The sequence below is a fragment of the Chenopodium quinoa genome, unplaced genomic scaffold (assembly GCF_001683475.1).
Source record: "Chenopodium quinoa cultivar QQ74 unplaced genomic scaffold, ASM168347v1, whole genome shotgun sequence".
Classification (NCBI taxonomy): domain Eukaryota; kingdom Viridiplantae; phylum Streptophyta; class Magnoliopsida; order Caryophyllales; family Amaranthaceae; genus Chenopodium; species Chenopodium quinoa.
The window spans coordinates 1360872-1387756 of NW_018743893.1; the positions used below are offsets into that span (position 1 = coordinate 1360872).

Below are 26885 nucleotides of genomic sequence, written 5' to 3' on the forward strand. Positions count from 1 at the left end.
CAAGTTATCAGGGGGCCGCTGCTTTTCTCTTTCTCTTCAACTAACAAGAAAATTACTAAAAATCCCTTTCCTTGAATCAATAAGAATATTCCTTCTATATACCCTTACCTTTAAACCCTTGATTCTTTAGTTTATGGTTCAATCACTTGACAATTTTGTACTTCCTTCGTTTTTAAATATTTGCACCATGTTGACTTCTACATTATTCACATGCTTTATTTTAAAGAATAGAACCCAGGTAGCTCGATACATTAACTTTTTTTTGGTATTTAGAGAGCCACAAGGGCTAGCGATGACAATCGATTTCAAGATCAATTGATATCGAGAGAGAAGTTTTAACCACTTGAGCCATCCCTCACTCTCGCTCGATCCAATAACTAATTTCAAGTTTCTAACTGTTAGCAGTACCAAAACTGCTCCAACAATTTACTGAGTATTCGACAAACAGAGTCACAGTTCTACAAAAAGACAATATAAACAACAAACTAGGTTAGTTCCCATGCCATGCGCGGTAATTTTCAATAACTATTATTAAAATATTATTATAATTAGTTTTTTTTTTTTAAAAAAAATTAAAAATATAGTTGACAAATTTCAATTAAAATAAAGGATTACGAAAGATATGTCAGATATAAAATGACGCAGAAAATTATCAAAATTATATTAAGAATATTTTTTATACTTCGTAGCTATACAAATATTTGTATTAAAGATATGTCAAATCTTTTTTAGTTTAAGTAACTATATTTTATAAGATTAGTAACTATTTTAGTATAAGATTTATTTTTTTAATAGAATTTTATTCAAAAAAAAAAACACATCAGAAGATGACACATGTCATTGCTGGCTTGTCTTTTAGTATTAAAGAAGATATGTCAAATCTTTTTTATTTTAAGTAATTATATTTTATAAGATTAGAAACTATTTTAGTATAAGATTTGTTTTTTTTAATAGAATTATATTTAAAAAAAAACCTAAACTTAGGACACACCAGAAGATGACACGTGTCATTGCTTATGTGTCTTTTAGTATATAGTTATTATTGATTATTGATTATTGATTGATGTAAAATTATTTCAATTTCTATAGATTAATTACTAGGTGATTTTAGCTGTAATGTAGAAGCTACCAATATTTAAATTTCAAAAATGTTAAATATGATAGCTCAAAAAAAAAGAAAAATTAAAAGATGACATCATCCTTCCATTTAGGCGGGAATTTTTTTTTATTGAGAGAGCGACATATAGGCATCGGCAACGTCAACGTCAACATACTCTGTTTTAGTAATAGATTAAATTAATAGATTAATAGATTTCTAATGTGAATAACTATAGGCGCATAGCACCTATATGTTAGCAAACATATAGGATGACATTCTTGAAATTAAGTTGAAGTTTGTCACATGAAAGTGGGCCAAAGTATAAGGAATTTTGGTAGAAAATATAATGGTAAAAAGTACACTACGTGCATAAGTACTATTAAGACAATTTATACTTAATGGTACATTATACATGCATAATAGTACACATGAATGTACCACTGTAACATAATAGTACACATGAATGTACCACTATAGAAAAAAAATCAAACAAAAAAAAAATTGAAAACCCCAAATCGCCCTCCTATATACACGCTAAATAAATAATTGCTATGCGCCTATATGCACCTTTTTAAGGTAGGATATCATTTTCAAGAACTTAATTACACTATAACGTGGCACAATTTCCAATCCATTCTAGAATAATCCATACATAGTACAATAGCGGTTATAGTCCCTCAATCATCACGTGTTTTTTCTCCTTCAAATCCTCTTTCTTTCATCATTTATTATTTCATCAACTTTCTATATTTCTACTCATTTTTCTCTATCCAAGGAAAAATGGCGATTCCTTCTCGTCAGCTATTCATTGACGGGGAATGGAAAGAACCCATCAACAAGAATCGCATTCCTGTCATCAATCCTTCCACTGAAGAGATCATCGGTTAGTTTACTGGATTAATTGCTTCCCCTTTTTAATTTTTTTTTAATAAAAATCTTTTTAAATTTCATGCTTTGAGCTTAATTTCTTCATTTGTAGTTGATTAAGATCCTAGCATTGTGTTATTCAACTCCTAAAGATTTGCTTATAGTGTATAATTTGATGGGATTTTTTATTTATTTTTCTGATAGTGTGATTTCTTGGGATTTGAGTTTGTGATTGCATTTTTTTGACTTGGGTATTTGTTGAAATTTGAAGTTTCTTTCAATCTTCTCTGAACTTGATGTAGTACTGGTGACATATTTGTCAATATGGGGTTTGATTGGAAGGTGATAGAGTGGTTTATTGGGGGATTGAAATTACTTTGTTTGGATCCGATGATTGAAGATTGATATTTTTTATTTTTAAAAGTGATTGAATATTGTATTTAATGAACTGGGTATTAATCAAAATGGGGTTTTACTTTTTATAGGTGACATCCCGGCAGCAACTGCTGAGGATGTGGAGCTTGCAGTTGCTGCAGCTAGAAAGGCTCTTAAGAGGAACAAAGGGGCAGATTGGGCAGCTGCATCTGGAGCTCATCGTGCCAAGTACTTACGTGCTATCGCTAAGAAGGTATGGATTCAGTGGCTTATTTGATCTGATTTGGTAATGTGATCATGTTTTGATAAGTTTGTGTAGGTGGAGTACCAGTGCTAGTTATTCAGTGGCTTATTTGATCTGATTTGGTAATGTGATCATGTTTTGATAAGTTTGTGTAGTTGGAGTACCAGTGGTAGTTGTTTGGAGGTTGGAACTGTAGGTGAATCGGAACACTCGGGTTTGATGATTCTATTTGATTGAAGTGGAGGAGTGATAAAACGAATAGCTCATATAGTATATGTTTGGCAAACTTTGTTAGGATGTTAGGTGAAAGATGAAAGTTAGCTTAATGTTAAAAGCTACTAGCTGGAGATTAGAAGTTAATCTGCTAATTGATTGTACTACAAGTGTTGGTTACTTATCTTAAATGTCTTTATTTTCGCTTCTAGTGGGAATTTGCAGAAGACATTAAGATATATCATTTCTCCTTATTTCATTTGAGTTCAAGATTCTCTCTTGAGCAACATTTCAACTTTCATTTTAAATGGATGAAAATACTATGGATGGATGTTTAGTTTTTATTTAAGTTGAGGTGTGTGTTAATGCCAATCGGATCTTCTAGTAGTTTGAGTGAACTTGTTGGTTAGCTAGTCAGAGAATTTGAGCACTTTTGTTGATACCACTGAATGTTTAATTACTATTGTGGTGGATTTCCCAGGTGTAAATTTTATAACAGTCTTAAGGTCTGTCTTGGCTTTCCCAGCTCTTGGGAAGTAAGGCTGACTGTCCTCGTTTCCCATTGGTATAATCCTGCAATTTGTTACTACCTTATTATAGTCGGTTTGACATATCTACTTAAACAGGGACATGGGGCATTGAGAATATGGTCAAAGTGGATTTATGTTTCATCATCTTAGGGCCAAGTATTAGATACAGATTGATATAAAGGGTCAGACAGGAGATTTTAAAGCATTCCTTTAATTTTGTTTCAATTTAAGCGTTCAAGACTCACTTGTATGTAATCCTTCAAGGGTCATATATTGGTAGAGAATCAGGTGGTAGCTTAGTAACAAAGTTCCCACCTTCCTTGTATCCTTTAGTTGTAAGATGCTTAATCACTTGCCTTTGGCTGGGAATTCTCTTTGGAGATCTCCTTCACACCCCCCCCCCAACCCCCAAACACACACAAACCCTCATTTTGCTTCATTGGACCTGCAAATCTCCAAATAAATTATGTTTCGCCTCTCTCTATCTTTATACGTGGTACTTCGGTAGAAAATATGGATCTGCTTGATACTGGTGTGGACTTCAGGGGTGGCAATATCAAGCCTAACTTTATCTTCACATGCAGGTAACAGAAAGAAAAGATGAACTTGCAAAGCTTGAAGCCATGGATTGTGGAAAACCTTTGGATGAAGCAGCATGGGACATTGTAAGCTCGTAATCTTGTATTCAATATTTCTTGATTCTGTGTCTTTTTTGAGTGCTAATTAGTAACCAAGGCTTTTGTTCTTATGTACAGGATGATGTTGCTGGGTGTTTTGAATACTATGCTGATCAAGCAGAAGCTCTTGATGCTAAACAAAAGGCTCCAATTGCCCTTCCTATGGAGACATTCAAGTCTCATGTGCTCAGGCAGCCCATTGGTGTTGTTGGGTTAATTTCTCCGTGGTAAGTTTTGACCTTAGCCCTCATCCCTCAAAATAAAAAGGCGAAATTGAAACAACTTTAAAGAAATCCCATTTGTTGGCGTCATCAGATTTATTAAGGGAAGATAGTAGTAATGTTGTTAAATTGACAAGGCAATCAGTCAAATTGAGGAAGTACAACATGATACCACAAGAACACAAGATAGTTAGTGTCATTTTGTATCACATGATCAATCTTAATTGTCTTTATGTGTACTGAGTACCTTTTTTTGGTGGACCATATGTCCATATCATCTAGATAGACAAATAAGACTATAGATATGGGCTATGAGATGCTAGCAAATTTTCTTTTTAGCCTCCCATGCATGTAAATCTTATTCTTCCTCCGTTTTTTTAGTTGCAATGCGAATTTTACACTAATCACACACTTGACTTTGACATCTAACCTAAACTGAGTATACTATAGTTCATAAGGTATTTGGATTAAAATCTCTTTACAGCTAAATTTGATGCATAGTGTTGCTATTTTTTCTTTGCTGAAGGAACTACCCACTTCTAATGGCTACATGGAAAGTTGCTCCAGCTCTTGCTGCTGGTTGTGCAGCAATACTTAAGCCCTCAGAAATGGCATCTGTGTATGTTTCTTGTCAAAACATTTCAAGCTAGAATCACTTTCTGATGCTTCTGTTATACTAATACTTTGTTACATGATTTCTCATATCAGGACTTGTCTAGAATTGGCTGATGTGTGCAGAGAAGTGGGACTGCCTCCAGGTGTGCTAAATATATTGTCAGGATATGGCCCAGAAGCTGGTGGCCCATTAGCATCCCACCCTGATGTTGACAAGGTTCATCCTTGGCTCCTTGTCCACTTTAAGCTTTACATTCTTACTGCATTTGTGTAGCTTCCCGAATATTGAATATGTGGATGTGAACTCTTCTTCATATGCTTCTGTCCATCACATTTCTGTTCAATAGGTTGCATTTACTGGGAGCACTGCTACTGGTAGCAAGATTATGTCTTCTGCTGCTCAACTGGTCAAGGTATGTCATAGCATGTTTAGTCCATATATATTTTTGTGAAATTAATTATAGTTCCTTTGACAACATCATTTCTAACATGAACTGCAGCCTGTTACATTAGAACTTGGTGGGAAAAGTCCAATTATCGTCTTTGAAGATGTTGATTTGGATCAAGGTTAGTGGCATTAAGTTCAGGCAACGTTGGTGCTTTATTATCTAGTAAACCTTTCGATCAAATACATGTCATAACATGTCAAAATCTATTTTAAATTGGACAGCTGCTGAATAGGCTGCTTTTGGCTGTTTTTGGACTAATGGTCAAATCTGCAGTGCAACATCTAGACTGCTCGTTCATGTGAGTGTCCACTTGCAACAGAATATCTCCTGAATTTCGATGGTTTATTGTTTTTGTGTTGATATAAATGATATATGTAGGTGAGGTTCTCTACAGTATAATTTCGTAAAGTTGAATCCTTACAATCTTTTCAGGAAAACATTGCAGCTGAATTTTTGGACAGGCTTGTGAAATGGTGCAAAAACATTAAGATTGCTGACCCATTTGAGGACGGCTGCCGGCTTGGTCCTGTTGTCAGCAAGGGGCAGGTTTGATAAATTCTTTCCTTTTCTTTTTGGCTTTATTTATTCTTAGCTATGTTGCACGGCCAATTAATGTTTACTTCATATTCTTCAGTATGAGAAAGTTTTGAAGTTCATTTCAACTGCAAAGAGTGAGGGTGCAACTATTTTGTGTGGAGGCTCTCGTCCTGAGGTAAATTAGTGCGTGTACTTGTTACTAGCCACTAATGTAGTTTCTATAACCTAATATTATATAGTCATGGAACTATGCAGCATTTGAAGAAAGGGTATTTCATTGAACCAACAATTATAAGTGATGTCTCTACGTCCATGCAAATATGGAAGGATGAAGTTTTTGGCCCTGTCTTATGTGTTAAAACTTTTAGTTCTGATGAAGAGGCCATCGCATTGGCAAATGACACCCAGTAAGGCTTTTGAATTGTGGAGCTGCTCAAAATATATTTTAAGACTCTTACCTTCTGTACACCTGCTCTCCCAGTTCATGAGCATCCTATTCTGACCATTTTCTGTGTTTCACAGATACGGTTTAGGTGCTGCTGTGCTATCCAAAAATCTTGAAAGGTGTGAGAAAGTGACAAAGGTGAGAATTATCATCTATTAGAGCTTATTTGAATGTCGAACTATTTGTCAAACCAAGGTTTTTATGCTGTTTATTTATGCTTTGATCCAGGCACTGGAAGCTGGAATTGTTTGGGTAAATTGCTCACAACCGTGCTTTTGCCAAGCTCCATGGGGTGGCACCAAGCGCAGCGGCTTTGGACGTGAACTTGGAGAATGGTGAGACCTTAATTTTTTGCGGTTGTACTATTAATTCCTGGAATCCTGATCTATAAATGATGCACAATCTTTTAGCTCTGATGCGCATATAGCATTAAACTGTTCAAATTTAGGGTATATACAGAACATATTAACACTGGCATATCACCCATAGCAATCTGCTTGTGTCTCCTTCCTGCTTTCAACATTTTTGATGATCCTGTATAGTTAACTTTGAAAAGTAGCGATTACAGCCTTAATGCATTTGTAGACACTGTTTCTATTTAGACTACAGAAGCAGTATATAAAGATTATTGACCCAAACAGATCAGTTACATGGAAAGTTCTGGTGACGAAGAAAGGCAAACTTTTGGGAAGGATCATAACTAGGGAATGAGGATAGGATGGATTGGAGAGATGAATATTGGAGAAGAGGAAAGGGGTCAGGAAAGAGGAGAGTTTAGAGAAAGTGTTTGTTAGATTTTGTCCATTGTCCAATAAGATCAGTTCTCTTTGTTCTTGCAGCATCCTATTTTTATGATATTGAGTATCAATTCTCTTATACATTATCTATCTACTGCATAAACGATTTTCTCTATGGTACAATGCATTTATTCTTGTAATTTCTTCAAATTACTTGAGTTATTGTGGTGCTCTTATTTGCTATCTGAAATTAGGCCTTTTTCAGCATCACACATTATAAATTGTGAATTAGTATAGGAACCATTGTAACTTGAAAGGGCCTTCATGTTAACAAATTTATGTCTTGGGTTGACCAAATATGTATCTATGGTCAAGACTCAAGAATATTTCATAGTATTCTATCAATGTTGTTGTCTGAGTTAGGGGAAATAAACCTAAAAGTTGACAACAGAGAGATGTTTATGAGGAAATTTAGCTTATAGCTTTTTCTGACATATTTGTTGATTGCATGAAAGACGTAAACAAATTGCTCTTAGCTCTTGTAAATTGAGTTTTTTCCTTGACTTTTTCTGCAGGGGTATTGAGAATTACTTGATAATCAAACAAGTGACTGAATATATCTCTGATGAACCATGGGGATGGTACAAGAATCCTTCAAAGCTTTGAAGGAATTTTAGTGGGTGTTATTAAAGCGATGGAGGTATTGAGATATCGAGGAACTTGTCAGGATTGAAATAGAGAGCTTACATAGTTTGAATAAAGAGCTGAATATTAAGAGTGTATTATGTGTGTGCTGTACTGTACTACTTGGTGGATACTCATTCTTCAATCTTTTAAGCAATGAAGTATGTACTATGTATACTTGATCCTCTCATTAATGGACATACAATTTTTTTTTATTGTGTGTTCATGTCACCCATCGAGCTTTCCATCGTCACCCATCTCAATCAATCAAACAGTAGAGAAAAAAAAATCAGAATTTTAGGGTTTTTAGTGTTTAGAGTATAGAGGCTCCGATACCATGTCAGGAATTAATTTTCCGTAGTTGTATTACTGTATGAACAAGTATATATATACATCCTAAAAGAGATTAGAGTTTACAACATTGGCCCATTAGCTATACACATATATAAGGCTTTACAGTTCATTTTGGCTCACAGTGTTGAACTTGTCGTGAATAAGCAAGGTACATTTGATCTTTTCATTATTACCTCACATATTGGCGAAGATGGGAATAGAAAAATTGCTTAGCTTGAATGTTATTCGTATCATTGGATTCCAAACCCCCCAGATTAGAGTGTTTCTGACCACCTATTGAAGATAGCCATTATAAATTCATAATGAAGTAGAAAATATAAATTGCAAAGGTTGAGGGAAAGAATAGATGTAAATCATAATATTGATGGATGTAGATTAGCTTCCTTTTTTTTTTCTTTTTCTGTCATGAAATGCTGTTAAATCAAATATTACACCTCTCGTAAAAAATAAAAAAAAAAATGACACACCCAAATGATGGATATTACACTCCTAATTAAGGGATCCACAACAATATTATCATATCTGTTTTTTTTTTTTGTTTTTTTATTTATTTTCATCATCTAGTATTTGTTGAAATCATAGAAGATACTCGTAAAAAATAATTCATATGTGACCAGTTCAGTGAATGAAATAAAAATACCCGTTTTGATTCTTTGAGCAGTGTTTGTAAATATAGGATTAAATATAGTCATGTAGGTTGTATCAATAGACACTTACTTCATTTCTCCTGGACACGTATGCCGATGTTAATCTTTAATCAATTATATTTTTAATTATCAATTAATATAAATTTTAAAATTAATAATTTTTTCATTGAGACGATTTCAACAAGTACCTACAAAAAAAAAAGTAAAAATAGAACAAGTATTTAAAAACGAAGAGAGTATTATTTACATATTCTTTGTACTATGCACGCACTATGGCACCACGTGCTTACATTTCATATGTGGTTCCAATTTGGAGAGCACGGTTCTGTGTGCTCGAGTCTTAGATGCATGGTATAATTTGCGGATCCAGTATATCCGCGGATCCGCCTGTATCGAACATAAAGTGTGACGGTGGAAATCGTTTGGATTCACAAGAAATGGCCAAACTTTAAAACAATGCAAAAAAATACGTTAAATTACCAACAAGGCAACAACCTACCTTCCTCCAGCTCATCAATCTCTCTCTTTGAGTGTAAATTAATCAACCACCTCGTATCTTATACAATATAGATCTCCATTATCCTCACTCACTCACTGTTTCAGCGCTTCAAATCTTCAATTGCTAACATTAAAAATCACTTCTTTCCATGCTAATTTAAGTCCTTTATTCTTGAATTTTTGTGGGAGTTGTTCACTTGTTTGATTTTAACAATGGGGACCTCAGATGACAAAGTTGTAGCTGTGATCATGGTGGGTGGACCCACTAAAGGTATGCAATTCCCCAATATAATTCTGATTCTGGGTTTTAATTGTGTATAAATCTCATGATTTTAGTTTATGTTGAATTGAAATTGTATGAACCCATTTACCAATCTATAGATTTTGATGGAATTATTGTGGCATGTTTTGATGAATTGTAGTTTTTTATTGTAATTTGTGTAGAATTATATGAACCCATTAGGCCATTACTAATTTGTTGATCTTGATTAAATTTTGTGGCATAATCTGATAAATTATAATTAATTATTCTAATTTGTGTAGAATTTAATGAACCCTTTTGTCTATCACCATTTTGTTAATTTTGATTGAATTTTGTGGCATAATCCGATAGAATTGTATATTTTTTTTCTTTAGTTTTAATTTGTGCAGAATTGAATGAACCCATTACCTATTTGTAGATTTTGATGTGCATGATTTGATAAAATTTTAGTTTTTTTTTTGGGCAGGTACTCGATTCAGGCCTTTATCTCTGAATATACCAAAACCTCTTTTTCCTTTAGCTGGACAACCTATGGTTCATCATCCAATTTCTGCTTGTAAAAGGGTATTTTCTTTCAACAATTGGAAATTGTTTTTTTTTTTTTTTTTTTTTTTTTTCTAGGAATAATTTTGTAATATGCATTACTCAAAATTTCAATTTATTTATAATTTGTTGGCACTTGGCAGATTCCTAACCTAGCACAAATTTACTTGGTTGGTTTCTATGAAGAACGGGAATTTGCATTATATGTATCTTCAATTTCTAATGAGTTGAAAGTTCCTGTCAGGTGAACGCTTCCTTAGCCCTTACAAGTCTATCGGATTTTTGGTCTTGTTGAAATTTGAAGCCTTTTATAGAATCATCGTTGTAACTTTTGAAACATTTTTGTCAATGTGGTTCAGATACTTGAAGGAAGACAAGCCTCATGGTTCTGCTGGATGCCTGTATAATTTCCGGGATATAATCATGGAAGACAGTCCGGTTAAGCTCTCCATATTACTTTTTATGATTATAGATGATTAGATTAACTTGATGGCTGTTGATATTTGTAAATGTGTAATTTAACGTTTGTATGTTGATCTTGTGGAGCTGACAATGTGGTTGCTTTTCTTCTTTGTCCTGCAGTCGCAAATATTCTTGTTGAATTGTGATGTTTGCTGTAGTTTTCCTTTGCCGGAAATGCTTGGTAATTTACTTATTATGTCACAGTCTATCTTATCATAACTTCTCTTCAAGGGTATTCAAAATTTGTAAGTCCATTTACTTTATGATATTCAGAGGCCCACAAAAAGTATGGAGGAATGGGGACTATATTGGTCAGCAAGGTTAGTCAGCTCTCTTTGTGACTCATAAGTTTGGGGATATATCTTGCACGTGTTATATAATTAGTGCTTCAGTACGTTGAATTTTCGTTAGGTGCTCTTGACAGGTTTCTGCAGAGTCTGCCAGCCAGTTCGGTGAATTGGTTGCGGATCCTGCCACCAATGAGGTTTTGCATTACACCGAGAGGCCTGAAACTTTTGTATGTGCAATTTCCTGAGCTTTCTTTTTTGTATCTTTACTTTTTTAACTTGGTCCAGCTTTACATCATGAAGCAGTAACATCTTTGCATCTTCTTTTATTAGTACTTGAATATGTTATGTTTGTATCATGTAGGTTAGTGATAGAATAAACTGTGGGGTCTATGTTTTTACACCAGACGTATTTGCAGCCATCCAAGATGTTTCAAGACACCGGAAAGATTCAGGTGATTCACCCACAGTTTTCTTTTTCTTTTTTTTCTTTTTTTTTTCGGGCATGTCCTAGGGGTTTTACATTATTGCACTTCTTAACTAAGTTGTCACCACTAACACGAGTTACACCAATATTCCTGCAGAATGGTATCTGATCATCTATTGTTGATTTAATTGTCTCCGAGTCTTGAGTATATAACTGCTTGTGTCATGTGTAGAATTCACATGCATGCACATTTGAAGATAATTGAATTGTTCTTTTATATTGATGTGCAATAAACTTATGTTCATGTAATTACATGTATGTCATATAATATAGCAATTTTTATTTTTTTATTATTATTTTTTTTTCAGTTTAGTTGCTTGAACGTGGCAGTTTAGTTATTTAAATTAAAGCCTAAGTTAAGAGTTGTAAAGAGTTTGAAATTTTCCTTATGGAGTTTTAGAATGTAGACACAAGGGAGAATTATGGCAACAGGGAATCCTATAAATTGAAAGGTCTTACGGAATAGTTTATTTTTCTGTAACAACTATGTGATATAATTGATATTAGAATCAGCCCATAATCTCCATGATTCAGAATCATTTATGGGTTTTTTTTATTTTTTAATTTTTTTATTGTGTGTAAGAATGTCAAGGACAGTTGTGTAGACGGGATTTGTTCCCAGTTTTTGGGTGGTTCTACCCCCAAGACTCTTATCAAACTAAGCTATAGGCAATTTGGCATCCAATGTAGATACCTGACTGTGGTTGTATTATAATTTTGATTGCTCTAGTAAAAGGAATTATTAATGCATAAGAATGACTAATTTGGTTTTGTTCATTAAAAGCATTTCGAGTGAAAGGTTTTTATTGACGGTAGATTCGAAACATGTAAGCCTCATCCTCTAGGGCTGAAACCTTCTTGTTTACCTCTACCTCTTCTTCTATCCTACAACATAAAGGTTTAGATAAGTGGCCAAAACATGATCATCTTCTTCTCTTTCCTGTTTTGTTTTAGGTGCTGGCTTGCCAGGTAGGGGTGTTTCCCAAAGGTTTAAAGTGCTAGATTCATAGATTACTGGGGAAGTGTTTGTCAATACAAGTATAAGTCAACATTTTGAATTTTGTCATCTCTAATTGCAAGGCAAGGCAATAGGTCTTCTCTTTTGATTAAATCATAGTGTAGTTTAAGTAGACCTAGAAGCAAACATAGGGAAGAACAGAGAACCCCTCCACTAAATAAGGGCTGACAGAAGGTCCTACCACAACCTTAATGGCTTTATCTATAAAAGAGCTCTCGTGATAGAGTATAAACAGTTGAGAAGTCACATGTTGGGGGATACAAAATGAAGAAAAAGTAGTTAAGATGTCAAGTAAACAAATTTCAGTTGGTGAGGAGAGAATATTTTGCAATGATATGAGCTGTAGCCATCAAATGCGTGGAGGAGGTTTGTAAGGCTGATAACATTGTTTCTTAGAGAAAGCTAGGGACCAGAGGAGTTGTGCGGATGGTTCTTGGGCTCAGTTAATTATTATGTGCAATACCCCAAAGTTGCACATAATAATTAACGGAGGTAGTATAATTATAGGTTTCAAAGTGGGGTCTAGTAGGATCTAGGAATAATTTGGGTCCAGTATAATCTATTTACCATATGGCTCCCAATAATATGTCATAGACCCAAGAGGGATCAAGGAGGCTAGTAGGGAGAGAACGACAATATCCTCCATGCTCAGTCTGAGGTTGAGTTTTTTTATCCATGTTAGAAATGTGTCTCCTTGACTTTACTTAGAAAAAAAAAAACCTTGGTCTGATTATCAAATGATCATAAAAACTGACCAGTGTGCACTTCAACAACCCATAAGGTTTCTTTCAAGATGTTGTAGTTATTATCTCATGAAGCACAAAAAAGTTCTCAAAAGGCATGATTTGCTTACAGCCTTCTCAATAGGATGCCCTTGCTCTCATTTCAAGTATAAATCTGCCAATATGGATGATGGATGGAGACTGTGGAAGATTCTTTGGATGTGGGAAGCTATAGTGTTATAATTTCTAAAGTGCTCTTTTTAAATGAGTTTTAATCACAGTAAAAAAAACTGTCTAGTATGTCATTCAGTCATTCCATCAAGTTTAGAACAAGTAATCATTAATAAAAAGCTGCAAATAATTTTACTTGTACATCCAGATCTTCATTAAATTTCTTGTGGTGAAACTTTTCTGTGTCTTTGAATTCTTGTTTTGTCAATTAGCACTAGTAGAATTTTGTAAGAGAAATATTTTTACATGGTGACTAATGTGACATAAGTAAAGGCAATGTCTAGAAATATGCGAATGTTGAAGAAAGGATATATGATATTTAATTTTCATCTTAGTGCCTGTTGTCTTCTTTCCTAACCCAATTCACAAGGCATTCAAGTTTTATAGGGCTGGAAAACTTGTAGCGTACGTCTAATAAACCGATACGTGTTACTTTTCTTTATGGGAGTGATGGCTAGTTATGTCATTGAATAATCTTGTCAGTAGTCTGATATTAATTGAAACTACTAACATCTGATTCTGATCTTTTCCCTGCAGCCAATATGAGACGTGTATCCAGCTTTGAAGCACTTCAATCTGCAACAAAGTAATGTTCTTCTCCATTTCTATAACTTGTTTTAGCTTATAATTACATGTAGCAGCTATCAGAGCACGTCCTCTGTCACCCTCCACCACGATCATTGCTTTGTGTTCTTTATAATACCACATTTGCTTTCTTAAACTGATGGCAATACACAGACATGGGTCTTTGACAAATTCAGTCACTGCCTACTTGGGGCTTCTTAAAATGCTATCCTTAAGATACTTGGAATTGGAATGGGGACTAAAGTCCAGAGCTCCATGTAGCTTTAAGTAAATGTCCATGGCTTGACGTTGGTCCTCTGTTGTGCTACAGGCAACTGAACAATTGTGTTATACTTTATTGATGTTGTCTGCTTTAGTTTGTATCGAAGCCCTACATCTTCGTACAATTAAGGAAGTATAACTCTGCTTCTGTTACCTGTTCCAGCAAGTATACATTTGTTACACTTGTAGGTTAAACGAGGGAGTGGGAGACCAAAAATGACTTGGTTGGAAAGAGTTAGGAAGGATATGAAGCATATGGATTTGCATGAGAATGAGGTATTTGATCGTAAGGGATGGAGGAGGAAGATTTTTGTGGATGACTGTACGGAATAATTACTTTTGGTTCATGGAGCCAACCCCACTTATGGGATTAAGGCTTTGATTGATTGATTGTAGGCTAAAGGAGCTGGGTGCCAAAGATTAGAAAAAAGATAGGGTATATATGAAGCAATTTGATAATCTTATTGACCATAGTATATGCTAGTTTTCTATTGACCTATATTAATTTCAAACTTAATCAGAAATTGAAAGTTATCTTTCAAGATTTGTAACTCCAAATTTTCTTAATCTATCATCCGTAAAACCTTGAATATCACTATTTGGAGAATGGGTCAATTCAGCTGAAATCTAAAGTCTCGTTTTAAAGGTCAAATTGTTTTCTGGTTATAGCATAAGTTTGCTGATTGAGGGTTAAGTTTTGTAAGCTCATGTGGAGAACATAGTTTCTATTATCTTCTTTATAAAGAAGGAAAAATGTCATATTATATCGGAAATAATTCCCCTTTTCCTGAAATAGTAGTATAAGGTTAGATTTGCATATATGTTCCACTCTTTACGTAAATGTGATAGAGGATATGAATGAAATCCACATGGTATTTTTAGAGAAGTATTATAGAGTTGAATTCTTATTTGTCTGATTGTCATTTTCAATAGAATCAGGGATACATTGTATTGTGAGTTTTGGATTTTAATGGACTTAGGATCAAATTTAAATGGTGCATTAAATACCCATGCTTCTTATTTTCTTATTCTTGTGAAGTAGCATATGGTCCTTTTTTTTTTTTTTTTTTAAAGGAATTAGGACTAATACTCTTATAGCCATGGACCCATGGTGCATTTAACTATCCTTGCATCTTATTATTGTGAAGTAGCGTATGTTCAGCGCTTGTCAGATCAAGGAACAATCACTTAAAAGTTTCTTTATTACCATGATGGTGAAGGGCTAAGGATACTCCCACCCCACCCTAGGCCGGCTCCTGTTTATAGGCATTGGAATAATGCCGATGTTTACCTTAGTTGTGTTAGATAAGACGGTAATTTTTTGGTAGGTGTATGTATTCTTATATAAGCCTATGTAGCTATTAGGGTACTTGGACGTTGATTTCGCATTTAATTGATTGTCAATTTTAACAAAATTGCTGGACTAACTAGACCTTCCCGTTTCTTTCACAGGAGTCTGCCCTCAGATTTTGTGAGGCTGGACCAAGATATTTTAACACCGCTAGCTGGAAAGAAAAAATTGTATACATATGAGACCATGGACTTCTGGGAGCAAATCAAGACCCCTGGGTAAGATGGATTCATATAAATATCAACTTGTTGAGTATATTTTTTTTTTTTTTGGTGGAAACTTGTTGAGTATTATTTCTTCCCGCCATCATCAATTATCAATTATTGCAGAATGTCTCTGAAATGTTCTGGTCTCTATCTGCACCAATTTCGAGTGACCTCCCCACATCTTTTGTCAAGTGGTGATGGCACAAAGAGTGCAACCATAATTGGCGATGTATACATTCATCCCTCAGCTAAAATATATCCCACAGCAAAGGTATAATTAATGCTCCTTGTTTTGATGAGTAATCTGATACAAGAACTTGCTATGGTGCTACTTTCTGAATTCTATACACAAATTCTCCTGAATGACAACAGATTGGTCCAAATGTTTCAATCTCTGCAAATGCTCGTGTAGGAGCTGGTGCGAGGCTTATCAACTGTATTGTTCTAGATGATGTTGAAATCAAGGTGATGTTAAAATATTGAAAGATTTGAAATGTGCATATAATTCTGTGAAAAAGTTTTTGACCTGTAAATAATTGTGATTGATATTCCAGGACAATGCAGTTGTTATCCATTCAATTGTTGGGTGGAAATCAACAATTGGAAAATGGTCTCGGGTCCAGGTAAGCATTTATATTATGTTGCTTCAAATGTTACATTGCTTAGAATATACCAATGTTTGCTTTTGAATATCAGCTTGATATATGCAAAAACCATTCCATATAAATCCTCTTACTTTTGTCAAAATATATATATATATATATATATATATATATATATATATATATATATATATATATATATATATATATATCCTCTTACTGAAATTAAATTCATATCAACGAAACTTGCTAAATTGCTATGCGCTCAACTAGGGGTGATGAGTACCTTAGCGAGCTTGCGAGCTACTCAAGCATGGTCTAAGTATTTACAAGTTGAGCTGATGACGACGTACGGCTCAACTTGAAAGGCTTGTGCGCAGGCTCAAATTTCTGTTAACTATTGTATTTTCACATATTATATATTTTGACATGCAGTTAATGGTTAAGATCTTACACAATACTTGTTAGAATGTTACAAAAACTTAGAATTAAGAATGTTGTAAGCTTGTAAACTGAATGAGTTTTTGCTTTGTTACGGTTTTTACACTAAGAAACAAAATAAAAATTTATCTATAATTTTAGCTCGGGTATATGTTTAATGAGCAGTCATCCAATGCTCAACAACTATGAGTCTATGAGGTTATAAACCCTTTAGTTTTGAGTTGTATGCTATATCTCTCCTGTTTGTACTTTTGTAGGGCTTTTAAGATTTCTGATGTTATTTGATGATTCTTAACAGGCGGAAGGAGAATACAATGCGAAACTTGGAATCACAATTCTAGGTACTTGTACTTGCTCGTGTAGAATGTGTTGTTTCATGTCTCTTCCGGTATATATTTCCTTGCCCTGATTGCTTGGTGCTTTTTTTTTGATGCAGGGGAATCTGTAAATGTAGAAGATGAAGTGGTGGTGATCAAGAGCATTGTGCTTCCAAACAAGACTCTTAATGTTAGTGTCCAGGAGGAAATCATACTGTAGCCAAGATGTCGATACCTCCATGAACACGTTTTTTTTTGTCAACTTATTAATACTGTTTCTTCCCAATGTATCAATTTCATAGATCTTATACTGACAATCTTCATCATTTTGTACTGTTAATGCGTAATTGTATATGTTTTTCCAAATAGAATAATTTTGACTCAATAAAAGTTTACCTTTGTTTCCTCTAATATTTGTGTATAGCTTTACAATGTCATAGTAGGGGTCATTTCAGCAGAATACAATGATTAATATGTCAATAATAAAAGAAACATGTCAAATTAAAAATAACAGAGGAGGTATGTAGCAATTAATTGAGAACAGAAAAGGTATTAGTATCATACTATCATTTATTGGTAGTTTCAGAGTATGAACCAAGGTAATCTCCCTATGATTTCTTGCCCTTCCAGCTGTATTCGAGACATTGAGCCACCAAAACTGTTATACTACGTATTTGGAACGCTTTCATTCCTTGAATGGTAGGTATGTCTGAACCTGGATAACTAGTTACTGCTATATAACAATCAAAATTTTTAAGCTTGGAAGCTGACCCTTGATTTCATATGATCAAACCTAAATTTTCAAAATTTATTCAAGTTGGGGTAAATCGAGAACTTTAACACATTAGATTAATTCAAGTGATCAAGATTCATATTTTAATTTACTCATTATTATTTAAAATTTAAATCACATGTTATAGTAGTTCGTTATTTCAGATTTTCAGCTAAGTAAATGTTGAATGGTCACAGTGAATAAGTTTCGGCATAAAGACAGCACAAATCCATTGCAACTATCTTGTCAAATTTCTTTGCAATGAGTTATATAGTTCTACACAATTGTACTAAGAAAAATTCTCCACACTCTACGACATTTTCCAGCATACTGCAAATAGCGCTATTCTTTGATGCTGAAAGAGCAATTCCTAGTTAGCAAAGACGCATTGGATGGCTCATGAAGGTGCATATCATTAATCCACTCAAATAACCTCATGGGAATTTGCAACAAATCCATTTACAATGTTGAGTTTCTTCCCAATCCTTAGAACTTTTAGCTTCACCCTTTGTTTGTCCCGTGAAGAAACAAAGGATGTGCATGCTCTCCCTAAATTAGGCATGTTGATTTGGTGCATTGAGAAAATGCGTCTGAGCCATCTGTTATATTGTGTTGGACTTCCGAATGTGTGGATAACAAGCAAACTCCCACTGTTGTAATTCAAGCTCTAAGAATGGCCGTTGTTTGGTGTTGGTTAAATGTATCAGGAAACCTGCTCGAGTGACTTCCCAGCTACTTCTGAGTACCAAGATCTCCATGCTTCCGTATAATGGTCAAACAGATCTCTCAAAGCTACAAATATATAGCCAATATACTTCTGAGCGGCATGAAAAAAAAAAAAACACAAATGTACTAACAGAAGCAAAAAAATAGTTTACATTGTACCTTGATTGTGATACTGAGGGCGATAAACAGAGGCAAGACTTTCCAAGTCGTGGACACGCTTAGTGTCTTTCTGATCAGCAACACCTGCTTTAGCCACGGTAACCGGAGCAAATGGACCATATTGGTAGCTTCTTGGTCTTGCATTCTGCTCAGCAGGGTTTGTGTGAAACTCACTTTCAACCTTTTCTGTTTTCACCTGCAGCTTTAGCTGCTTTCCTTCCTCATTAGCTGAAAAATCAACCTTGCTCCTTTTGAAACTAATGTTTGTAACGTCAGTTCCAAATGCCCTTTTTTTAGTCTCAGTCGACATAGGCACACCACATATAGTATTTTCCCTCCTTTCATTTAAGCCCAACCACCTGAAGGCTGGCTTTCGGGTCTCTGTTTGATGAGTCTGGTTATCATTCAACAAAATACTTCAGAATATTTTTATTTCTGTTTTGAACAAAAATACTTCAGAATATAAAATTTGCTTAATAAACCCATAAATGATAAACTCTCTAATGATGTTTAACCAAAAGGTCCAAAACCTGACTCAAATTACCATGAATAAGATACAGACAATGTAGGTCTAATGTCCAGCATTTCACTGATTTTCAACTATAACAAACTCACAACAGGATTTTCTCAATATCAAGATAATTCCTTTTCCAGGTAGCAACGATACATCTAATTGCACAGTAGAGATGATTATGCAAACACCTAATAAGATCGTGATACGAGTCTTAAAGACTATATCTGCCAATGTAGTATTAGTGTTCTTACCTTTTCAATAAGTTGCATGGAGGACAACACGTTGGCAATGTCATACAACCGTCTGACTTTGGCTGCATTATCTTATGAAGGAAGAGTTAGATACTGATAATGTGTTATGAGTAACCACAAAACTAAAGAAAGTGGAATAGAAAACCCTACTTCGCATTACTGTACTGTTGTGACCATCACCAAGCAAGATCTTTGCAGCTTCATCCAACGAGATAAGATCAACCTAAAAATTAAATCCATCATAAATAAGTTTAGGGGTAAAGAGGAAAAATAACAAGGTAAAAGAATAGGAGTCCTGCAGTTATTCATACATTAGAGCATATGAACAGCTTGACAAAGTTCTGTGTCAAAAGCCCCAATGACTTCTCCCTTCTATTGTCTGCGAAATTATCAAACAAATGATATTCATACTCACTACTTAACTATGAAACATTGATCTCTATTCACAAAATATCATGATAATCCCATAATACCTTAATAAGAAGCATAAAGAACAACATATGAACCATTAATTGTAAGATACTAAGATTACAGCATAAAGCAAAGAAGTTACCAGGCTTTGAATTAGCATTGTTGCTTGGTGCTTCTGGCTGACTTATAGTATCAGGATTAGAATTAGTATCCTCGTCATCGTCAAAAACATGAAACTATAAGACAAATTACGATAATTAGTCATTTGTTAACACCAGTGGACTCACATAATAAAGATCAAGTCCCAAAATAACTCAAACTCACCTTCATTTTGCCACTACCACTAGAGCCAAAATTGTCCCTCAAACCTTCTTCCTAATGATTACAAATATAAGAGAAAGAGATTCATTAAGCTTCAAACATTATGCGCCTTTTTTAAGTGTTAAAAGATCATAATTTGAATTAAATGTTGGGTTTTTGTTACCTTAAGCGCGGCAAGAGCTTTGGGAATTCCTTTAAAGCCCTTCCATGTATACTGATTTTTTGCCTTCCTTGCTAACACCTACACCCAATTACACTCCAACCTTTATTACAAGGTAAACACAAACTCAAGATGAGCAATTCTCAACTTCTTATCAAAGAACGAAAAGAATTCATCTTTTTAATTATAATTATTACTGAATTACCATTACCAATTAATCAAAAATACATTGTTTAAGAACAAAATCTATACCACATACCAATCTGCAATTGGATGCCAACTAGCTTAATTGATTTTAGGGGTTTCGCGAAGTTAGTATACCCTAAATTTTGTCTATATAGACAAAAAATAAAAAATAAAAACTCGTATACGGTTGTTCTTGGTCTTGGAGTCAATTTGGCCGAGGTTTACTAATGAAAATCGTTATAAAGACCAAAAGGATCGAATAATATGCAAAAACTCTAATTTTTATGCCACATAAATAAGCAAACTAATTAAATAAAATTTATAACAAAAACAAATTAAAATAAATAAATAGTACGAAGTAGAGGAAATCAATATTACCCCAACACTTTCCAAAACATTGACAATATCATAGATCCGCCGTCTCTCAACTCCTGCAAAATCCCAACAAAAATTACAAATCAATTAATCATCGGGAAAAAAAAAATTCACAAAAAAAAAATAATAAAAAATAAAAAATAATTCAGATCTAGTATACCTAATTTATTGGCAGCATCATCCAATCCAATAGATTCAACCCCATCTCGATTGTACAAGCTCAAAAAACTGCGAATTAAGCACACCCAAAATTACAAAGAAGAAAATCGATTCAAATTTAAAATCCTATTTTGAAAAAAATAATTAAAAAAAAAACCCAGGAAACAAATTGAAAAAAAAAATATTGAAGAGAGAAATTACTTGGAACACAAAAGTCCCAAAGATTTCTGCTTCCTACTGTAAGTATGGTGCCTAGATCCAGAACCTTCTGGAGCAGATGAAGGTGGTGAGGTCGCCATTCAAGACACTTCGAAACTTTCTCTCTCCTCACTTCACCGAAACAAAACAAAACAAACCCAGAAAAATCAAAGAGCAACCCAGAAAAATTGAAGAAAAAATAGAGCAACCCAGAAAAAGAGATGAGAAATAAAGTGAAGATTCAAAGGACCGTTGAAATTAGGGATTGGCGGGGGCGAAGAGGAAAGTAGGAAATTTGGGGAAGAAACAAGAAAGAAGAAAAAAAGGAGGTGATTAGAAAAACAGTGATTTTGGGTTAAATTTATTTAGGGTGGTGATTTTGAAACTTCAAAATAAGCGGGAATTTGAATTTACGTTGTTGCGGCTAAGGCGCTCAATTCATGGGTTTTTGTTCAGAATGACATATGTACCCCTACGAACAAATTTTTGGTATATTAGGAGTGGGGTTTTGAGGAGGGTATGTTCGTCATTTTTATGAGTGGGGTAAATTTTTTTAATCATGGTTGTTTAGTGAATTTGTTTATTAATGATTATATGTGATCACGTGGCTGTTTGGCAGAAAGCATGAGAGGTTTTTTTGGGGGGATTTCTCCTTTTTTATGTCTTTTTCCCGCTTTTGTTTCAAATCGTGAATGTTTAAGGAGGGATTATTAAACTAATTAACTAAATTAAGGATTAATAACAAACAATATTTCTTGTAAAAATAAAAAATAACAAACAATATTTGTTTTAAAAAAAAAATTAATAACAAACAATATTTGTTTAAAAAAAAAAAAAAAACAATATAACAATCAATAATTTCCAAAGAGTGCAACTAGGCGCATAGCTGCTATTTGTTTATAATGCATATGGGAGGGCTAATTGGTAAATTTACTTAATTTTTGTGATTTTTATTGCTATAGTGGTATTCTAATGTACTACTATACTTACAGTGGTATTTTTGATGTACTATTATACATGTATTTTATACTATTAAAGTATAAGTTTTTTTTAATAGTACTATTTATAACCATTATAGGTAATAGTGGTACAATATTTGTACCACTAGGAAAAAAAAAAATTCATCACTCTTTTCTCTTATAGCTGCTATTTACTTGCCATGTAAATAGCAGCTATGCGCCAATACTTAACCCTAGTGTATTACTCTGATAAAGTTTTTTTAATGTTTTTTTATGGGGCTCTATTAAATTATTGATTCAATTCATTACTCATAATTGAAAAAAAAATAAAATGAAAAAAAAGCCCTTTTTTATACAGTAAGGCAACTAGGCTTCTATTGGCATAAGGGGAGGGGATTGGTTCATGGTCAGACAATCATACCTTATTGAAACTTAAGTTGTATACTCCACTAGGTTAAATTAAAATCCCGTGCAATGCACGGTTGTTAAATATTTTTTACAATAATATTACAAAATATAAAGTATATAAAAAATATTTTATTTGGGTATATATGAAATATGATTGTCAAAAAAAAAAAGTATAAATAATTTACTTAAAGATTTTGCAAGAAAAAAATTAAAATAAAATAAAATAAAGGAGAGTAAAGAGAAAAACAAAAAAGGCGGAAAAAATTTTCACAAGGTAATGACAAGTGTCATTGATTATTCGCTTTTAGTATAACTTAATAGATAGATATTTCACCCAATTTCTATACCTTATTACTTATTTTTTCTTTTTTTTTTTGACAAGAATACCTTATTACTTATTTTGTACTTTGTATTTCATATTAGATTAAAAAATAAAATAGGGAAATTCTTATAACTTAAAAAATAAATATATATTTTGTACTTATATATATATTTGGTAGGATTAATACTTAACCACATGTTCTTAATTTTCATTAATCATGCTTTAAAACTTTTGTCTAGGAGTCTGCGCAGACCTCCTATGTTGTAAATAACTGTTAACGGAGGTAGTATTTAATTTTTATTGCTTATAACATTAATGATTATTTTTTATTAAAATTTTAAGTATAGTTAAAGCTGTTTGGTTAGTTTAATTATTTTTTAATAATAAAATCACATAAAATTATTTTTAAAAATAATTTTTTTTTTTTAAATCCAAACCCATCCCCCACCTCACCTAGTCACCAGCAGCCCATCCTCTGCCGGCGGCCAGGCGCCTGACCAACGGCCGACGACAACCGGCGATGCCCGACCTCTCCCACCCTGACCGGCGACGCCCGACCTTTCCCTTGCCACACCTTCTCTCTTTCCCCCCACCCCGACCCCCACACCCTCCCATTTCCTCCACCCAACGCCCCACTGCCGGACCACCCCAAACAACCCCGAAAACTGGCCCCCCTCCCCTATGTGCCGAGGCCAGAAACCCTAAATCCCACCCAAACCACCGGAAAACCCAAATTGTTTCCTGGTTTGGTTTCAAAACCCTAACGGGTTTGGGTTTTTTTTGGTGTTTCAGAGTGGGATTTAGGATTTTCAACCGGCGAACAGGGGAGGTTGGACGTCGGGGGTAGGGAAGGCCGAGCGCCGCCGGGCAAAGTTGGAGCCCCTGGCCGCCGGCAGAGGGAGGGGTTGCTCGGGTTTGGTTTTTTTTTTTTTTAAATAATTTTTTTTATATATAATTTATTTATTAAAGAAATATAAAAACTAACTATACTTAAGGATTTTTATTCACTTATCAATGGTAATCATTTAATCAATAATACAAGATTACCAAAGGGAATTGAAATTTTTGCAATTTACCAAATAGAAAAAAAGAAATTTGAGTGTTACCAAAAAGAATTTTCTAAAATAAGTTGTGATCGACTAAAATTTATCATATCAATCATGATCTCACTCGCTAAATATTTAAAATTTGTTTATGGAAAAAAATAATTAAATACATATTTGAAAAATACACATTAATGAAGTTCTAATAATGTCTCATTTGATAAATTTTTTCCTTATAAATTAACGTATAATATAAAGTTCAAGTTTAGTGAAGTCAGATAATCTTAGATATACGTGAATAATCTAAATAGATCATTAAAATGACATTCAATTAAAATTCACATACATGGATTCTTTTTTGTTTATATGTTCTAATTTCATTTTGGTAGCTTGGTCACATGTTAAAAGAAGTGGCAACCTTGTCGCCAATCATTTAGTTATAGGGTAGTGTCTTTTGGAGATGAACAAAATTTGGGAGAATATCATTATTCGGATGAGGTCTATCCATATGTAATGTTTTGATGGACATTTTTGTCCCTAATTTAATTTGTTTCTTAAAAAAAAAAAAAAAAAAAAAAAGCATAGCCTTAGAATTTTTTTTCAGTGCGTCTTGTGTGCGACTGGCTACACCATGTGACCACTTATAAAAGACCAAGTAATCCCTATAACACTGACCCGGTAACCCTATAATACTGACCAAGTAACCCCTATAACACTAATGAAGTAATCCTCATGATGGATGATCACACCGTGTGACCAGCCACATATAAGACTTTAATTTGTGTTTTTTTTTTCACCTTATTCTCATTATTTATTTCTCATTTTTGTTGAAATCTTATCAGAGCAAGTCAAATATAATCACATTGAAGATTCAGACCAAAACAAACAAAGTTAGTTATAAAGGGAAATCTATTCATATCAATCAATTAATTTATACAAACTTAATAAAATCATACCATACTTTAAATAATACCCTGTATTACGGATCTTAATCGACCATGAGCGGGATGATCCTTGAATAATTAATAATTAATACGGAGTGCCATTTTAATTACAAAAGTTAGCCATAAAACTAAAAAAGGACACTACACTTAATTTTGCAAAATTAGAGTGCCAGTTGAGAGAGTTGGAAAAAAGTTTGTCTTTCACGTAGAAAAATTGAAACCTGGAGGCCACTATGTAGAATTTCCCAATTATTTAATATGGAAATAATACGAAATTTCGGAAAAATTGTATGTGTCAACTTTATAATTACCCATATTATATATGTGCAATATGTATGCAATATATGATATATAATATACATAAAAATCATACTCCGTATCAAGTTTAAAGTTACTCAAAAAAGGGTAAAAGTTACTCTAAATTGGCTAAAAGTTACCTTAATACTGTTTAATATACACTAATATTAATGTAAATCGCGTGTACACAAAAGTTTTTATTTTTTGAGGTGTCAAAATGAAAAAGTTGAATTATAATTGGACAAAGGGGTTATAATTAGAAAATGCTATACTTAGGACTACATATAAGGAGCTAAAAATGGAAAAAAACAAATGTAAATATAACATTAATTACAACGATTTGTACGTGATGTTGTCATGCATTCCTACATTAATACCAAATTAATAAAGATATTAAATGCTTATTCTTAATTAGCATTACTCTTATAATTGATAGAAATAATATCATTACTACTCATATGTAATTATGTTGTTTTTTTATGCTCCTTAAAAAAGGCTTAATGTACCCTCACTAGCCTTAACCCTACATTCAGGAGAATGGATAGAATTAGAGACATTGATTTAACACTTGGAAATTCAATTCTTGAATGCATGTAGCAATCATTAATACGAGTAGTATATAACGACATAATAATTTATATGATAATGTAAAAACATCCATTAATAAATTTGTAGAGGCAATTTCCCTTGCACTTGCAAATAAAACATTAAATTTGGTATAGATTGTAAAAATGTTCATAATTAAAATTTGTCAATCGAGTTCATTGCACTTGCACTACTTCCTTGGCTCGTTGTGTTTATTAATTTAACAATTTAACCACAAATTAACTACAGATTACAACAACATTGTTCGTTGGGAGGGCCCCTACGACAATCAGCAATGCGATTACCACATTTATCCGTACACAATGATTGAGTACAACCTGGATAAGGTGTACATTCGTCGTCGTCATTTGTTCCAATGTGTTGAAGGAACACTTTGTCAAACCTTGAACTCATAGCACTAGAACCTGCACTTATCAAATATAGTAGAAAAAATAAATTAATACGAGTACAGGCCAGTAATTTTAATGATTACAATATCATCGGTTGATATGATAAGAAGATTTTCAGATTGGTTTCGGTTCACATTTTGATTTTTGCGTATGCTTGAAATATTTGACGTTTTTATTATTCTGTAAATTTAAAATAAACTATAAAAATATTAATAAAGTTTATTAAAAGTAAAACATTAATAAATCAATTAAATTAAGGATAAAGTAATTTAAAGTTTTAACACAAATATTATTTAAATTTTAACACGTATAATATTTTAAAGCATATAAAATTTTAAGCAATGTCTGAAAATTTTGTTAAATTATATTCTACCAAGTACTACGTATAAAAATAGAAAGTATAATCATAATTCATAATAAGAAGATTTATCAAACTTTGTAATGTATAACACTTACCGCAAGATAGAATAACTATTAGCACTAGCATGAGAGACACAAAGAACCTCTTTCCAGCCATTTGTTATACCTTCTTATTGCTTGTATTTAGAGTTATGGAGATGAAAAATTGAATTATATATAATTAAGTATAAAGAATAAGTGATGTGAGACAACCCTTAAAACTTTTGGCCTCTTTATATACTAGTAGATTATGATATTATAGTTGATTTCCTATTAATTATATGATTCCTTTCCTTTTTTCTAAAATATATTGTCCTTT

The 26885-nt window shown here is 33.3% G+C and overlaps 2 protein-coding genes and 1 pseudogene across 3 annotated transcripts; 2 read left to right on the forward strand and 1 right to left on the reverse strand.

The window, feature by feature from the left end:
• The first annotated feature begins 1809 nt into the window (after window positions 1-1809).
• LOC110686717 lies at window positions 1810-7908 on the forward strand (annotated as a pseudogene).
• Window positions 7909-9082: 1174 nt separating this feature from the next.
• Window positions 9083-17378, forward strand: LOC110686718 (mannose-1-phosphate guanyltransferase alpha-like). The gene is made up of 15 exons (XM_021863324.1): window positions 9083-9463; window positions 9921-10018; window positions 10141-10241; window positions 10357-10435; window positions 10580-10640; window positions 10733-10779; window positions 10884-10976; window positions 11111-11201; window positions 13742-13790; window positions 15503-15619; window positions 15731-15878; window positions 15980-16072; window positions 16162-16230; window positions 16949-16991; window positions 17087-17378. Exons 1-15 carry the CDS (start codon window positions 9406-9408, stop codon window positions 17185-17187), a joined length of 1248 nt encoding a protein of 415 aa, XP_021719016.1. The 5' UTR covers window positions 9083-9405; the 3' UTR covers window positions 17188-17378.
• A 589-nt stretch (window positions 17379-17967) lies between these two features.
• On the reverse strand, window positions 17968-21584 carry LOC110686719 (E2F transcription factor-like E2FE). 2 transcript variants are annotated; one of them, XM_021863325.1, is made up of 11 exons: window positions 21203-21584; window positions 21003-21070; window positions 20846-20898; window positions 20285-20362; window positions 20125-20175; window positions 19943-20036; window positions 19701-19768; window positions 19540-19612; window positions 19390-19460; window positions 18625-19018; window positions 17968-18531 (listed from the first exon to the last, which is right to left on the reverse strand). In XM_021863325.1, exons 1-11 carry the CDS (start codon window positions 21298-21300, stop codon window positions 18443-18445), a joined length of 1137 nt encoding a protein of 378 aa, XP_021719017.1. In that variant the 5' UTR covers window positions 21301-21584; the 3' UTR covers window positions 17968-18442. The 2 variants fall into 2 exon arrangements, with proteins under 2 accessions (XP_021719017.1, XP_021719018.1); XM_021863326.1 differs by having other exon boundaries at window positions 19390-19451; window positions 21203-21578.
• Window positions 21585-26885: the final 5301 nt, after the last annotated feature.

Coding starts and splice junctions, on each gene's coding strand:
- LOC110686718 (XM_021863324.1), top strand. CDS start 9,406: ATGGGGACCTCAGATGACAAAGTTGTAGCTGTGATCATGGTGGGTGGA. Junction 10,242..10,356: donor GAGTTGAAAGTTCCTGTCAG/GTGAACGCTTCC, acceptor AATGTGGTTCAG/ATACTTGAAGGAAGACAAGC. Junction 15,879..15,979: donor AAATATATCCCACAGCAAAG/GTATAATTAATG, acceptor GAATGACAACAG/ATTGGTCCAAATGTTTCAAT.
- LOC110686719 (XM_021863325.1), bottom strand. CDS start 21,300: ATGGCGACCTCACCACCTTCATCTGCTCCAGAAGGTTCTGGATCTAGG. Junction 20,363..20,845: donor ATGTTTTGGAAAGTGTTGGG/GTAATATTGATT, acceptor AATTGGGTGTAG/GTGTTAGCAAGGAAGGCAAA. Junction 19,613..19,700: donor AGCTGTTCATATGCTCTAAT/GTATGAATAACT, acceptor TTTAATTTTTAG/GTTGATCTTATCTCGTTGGA.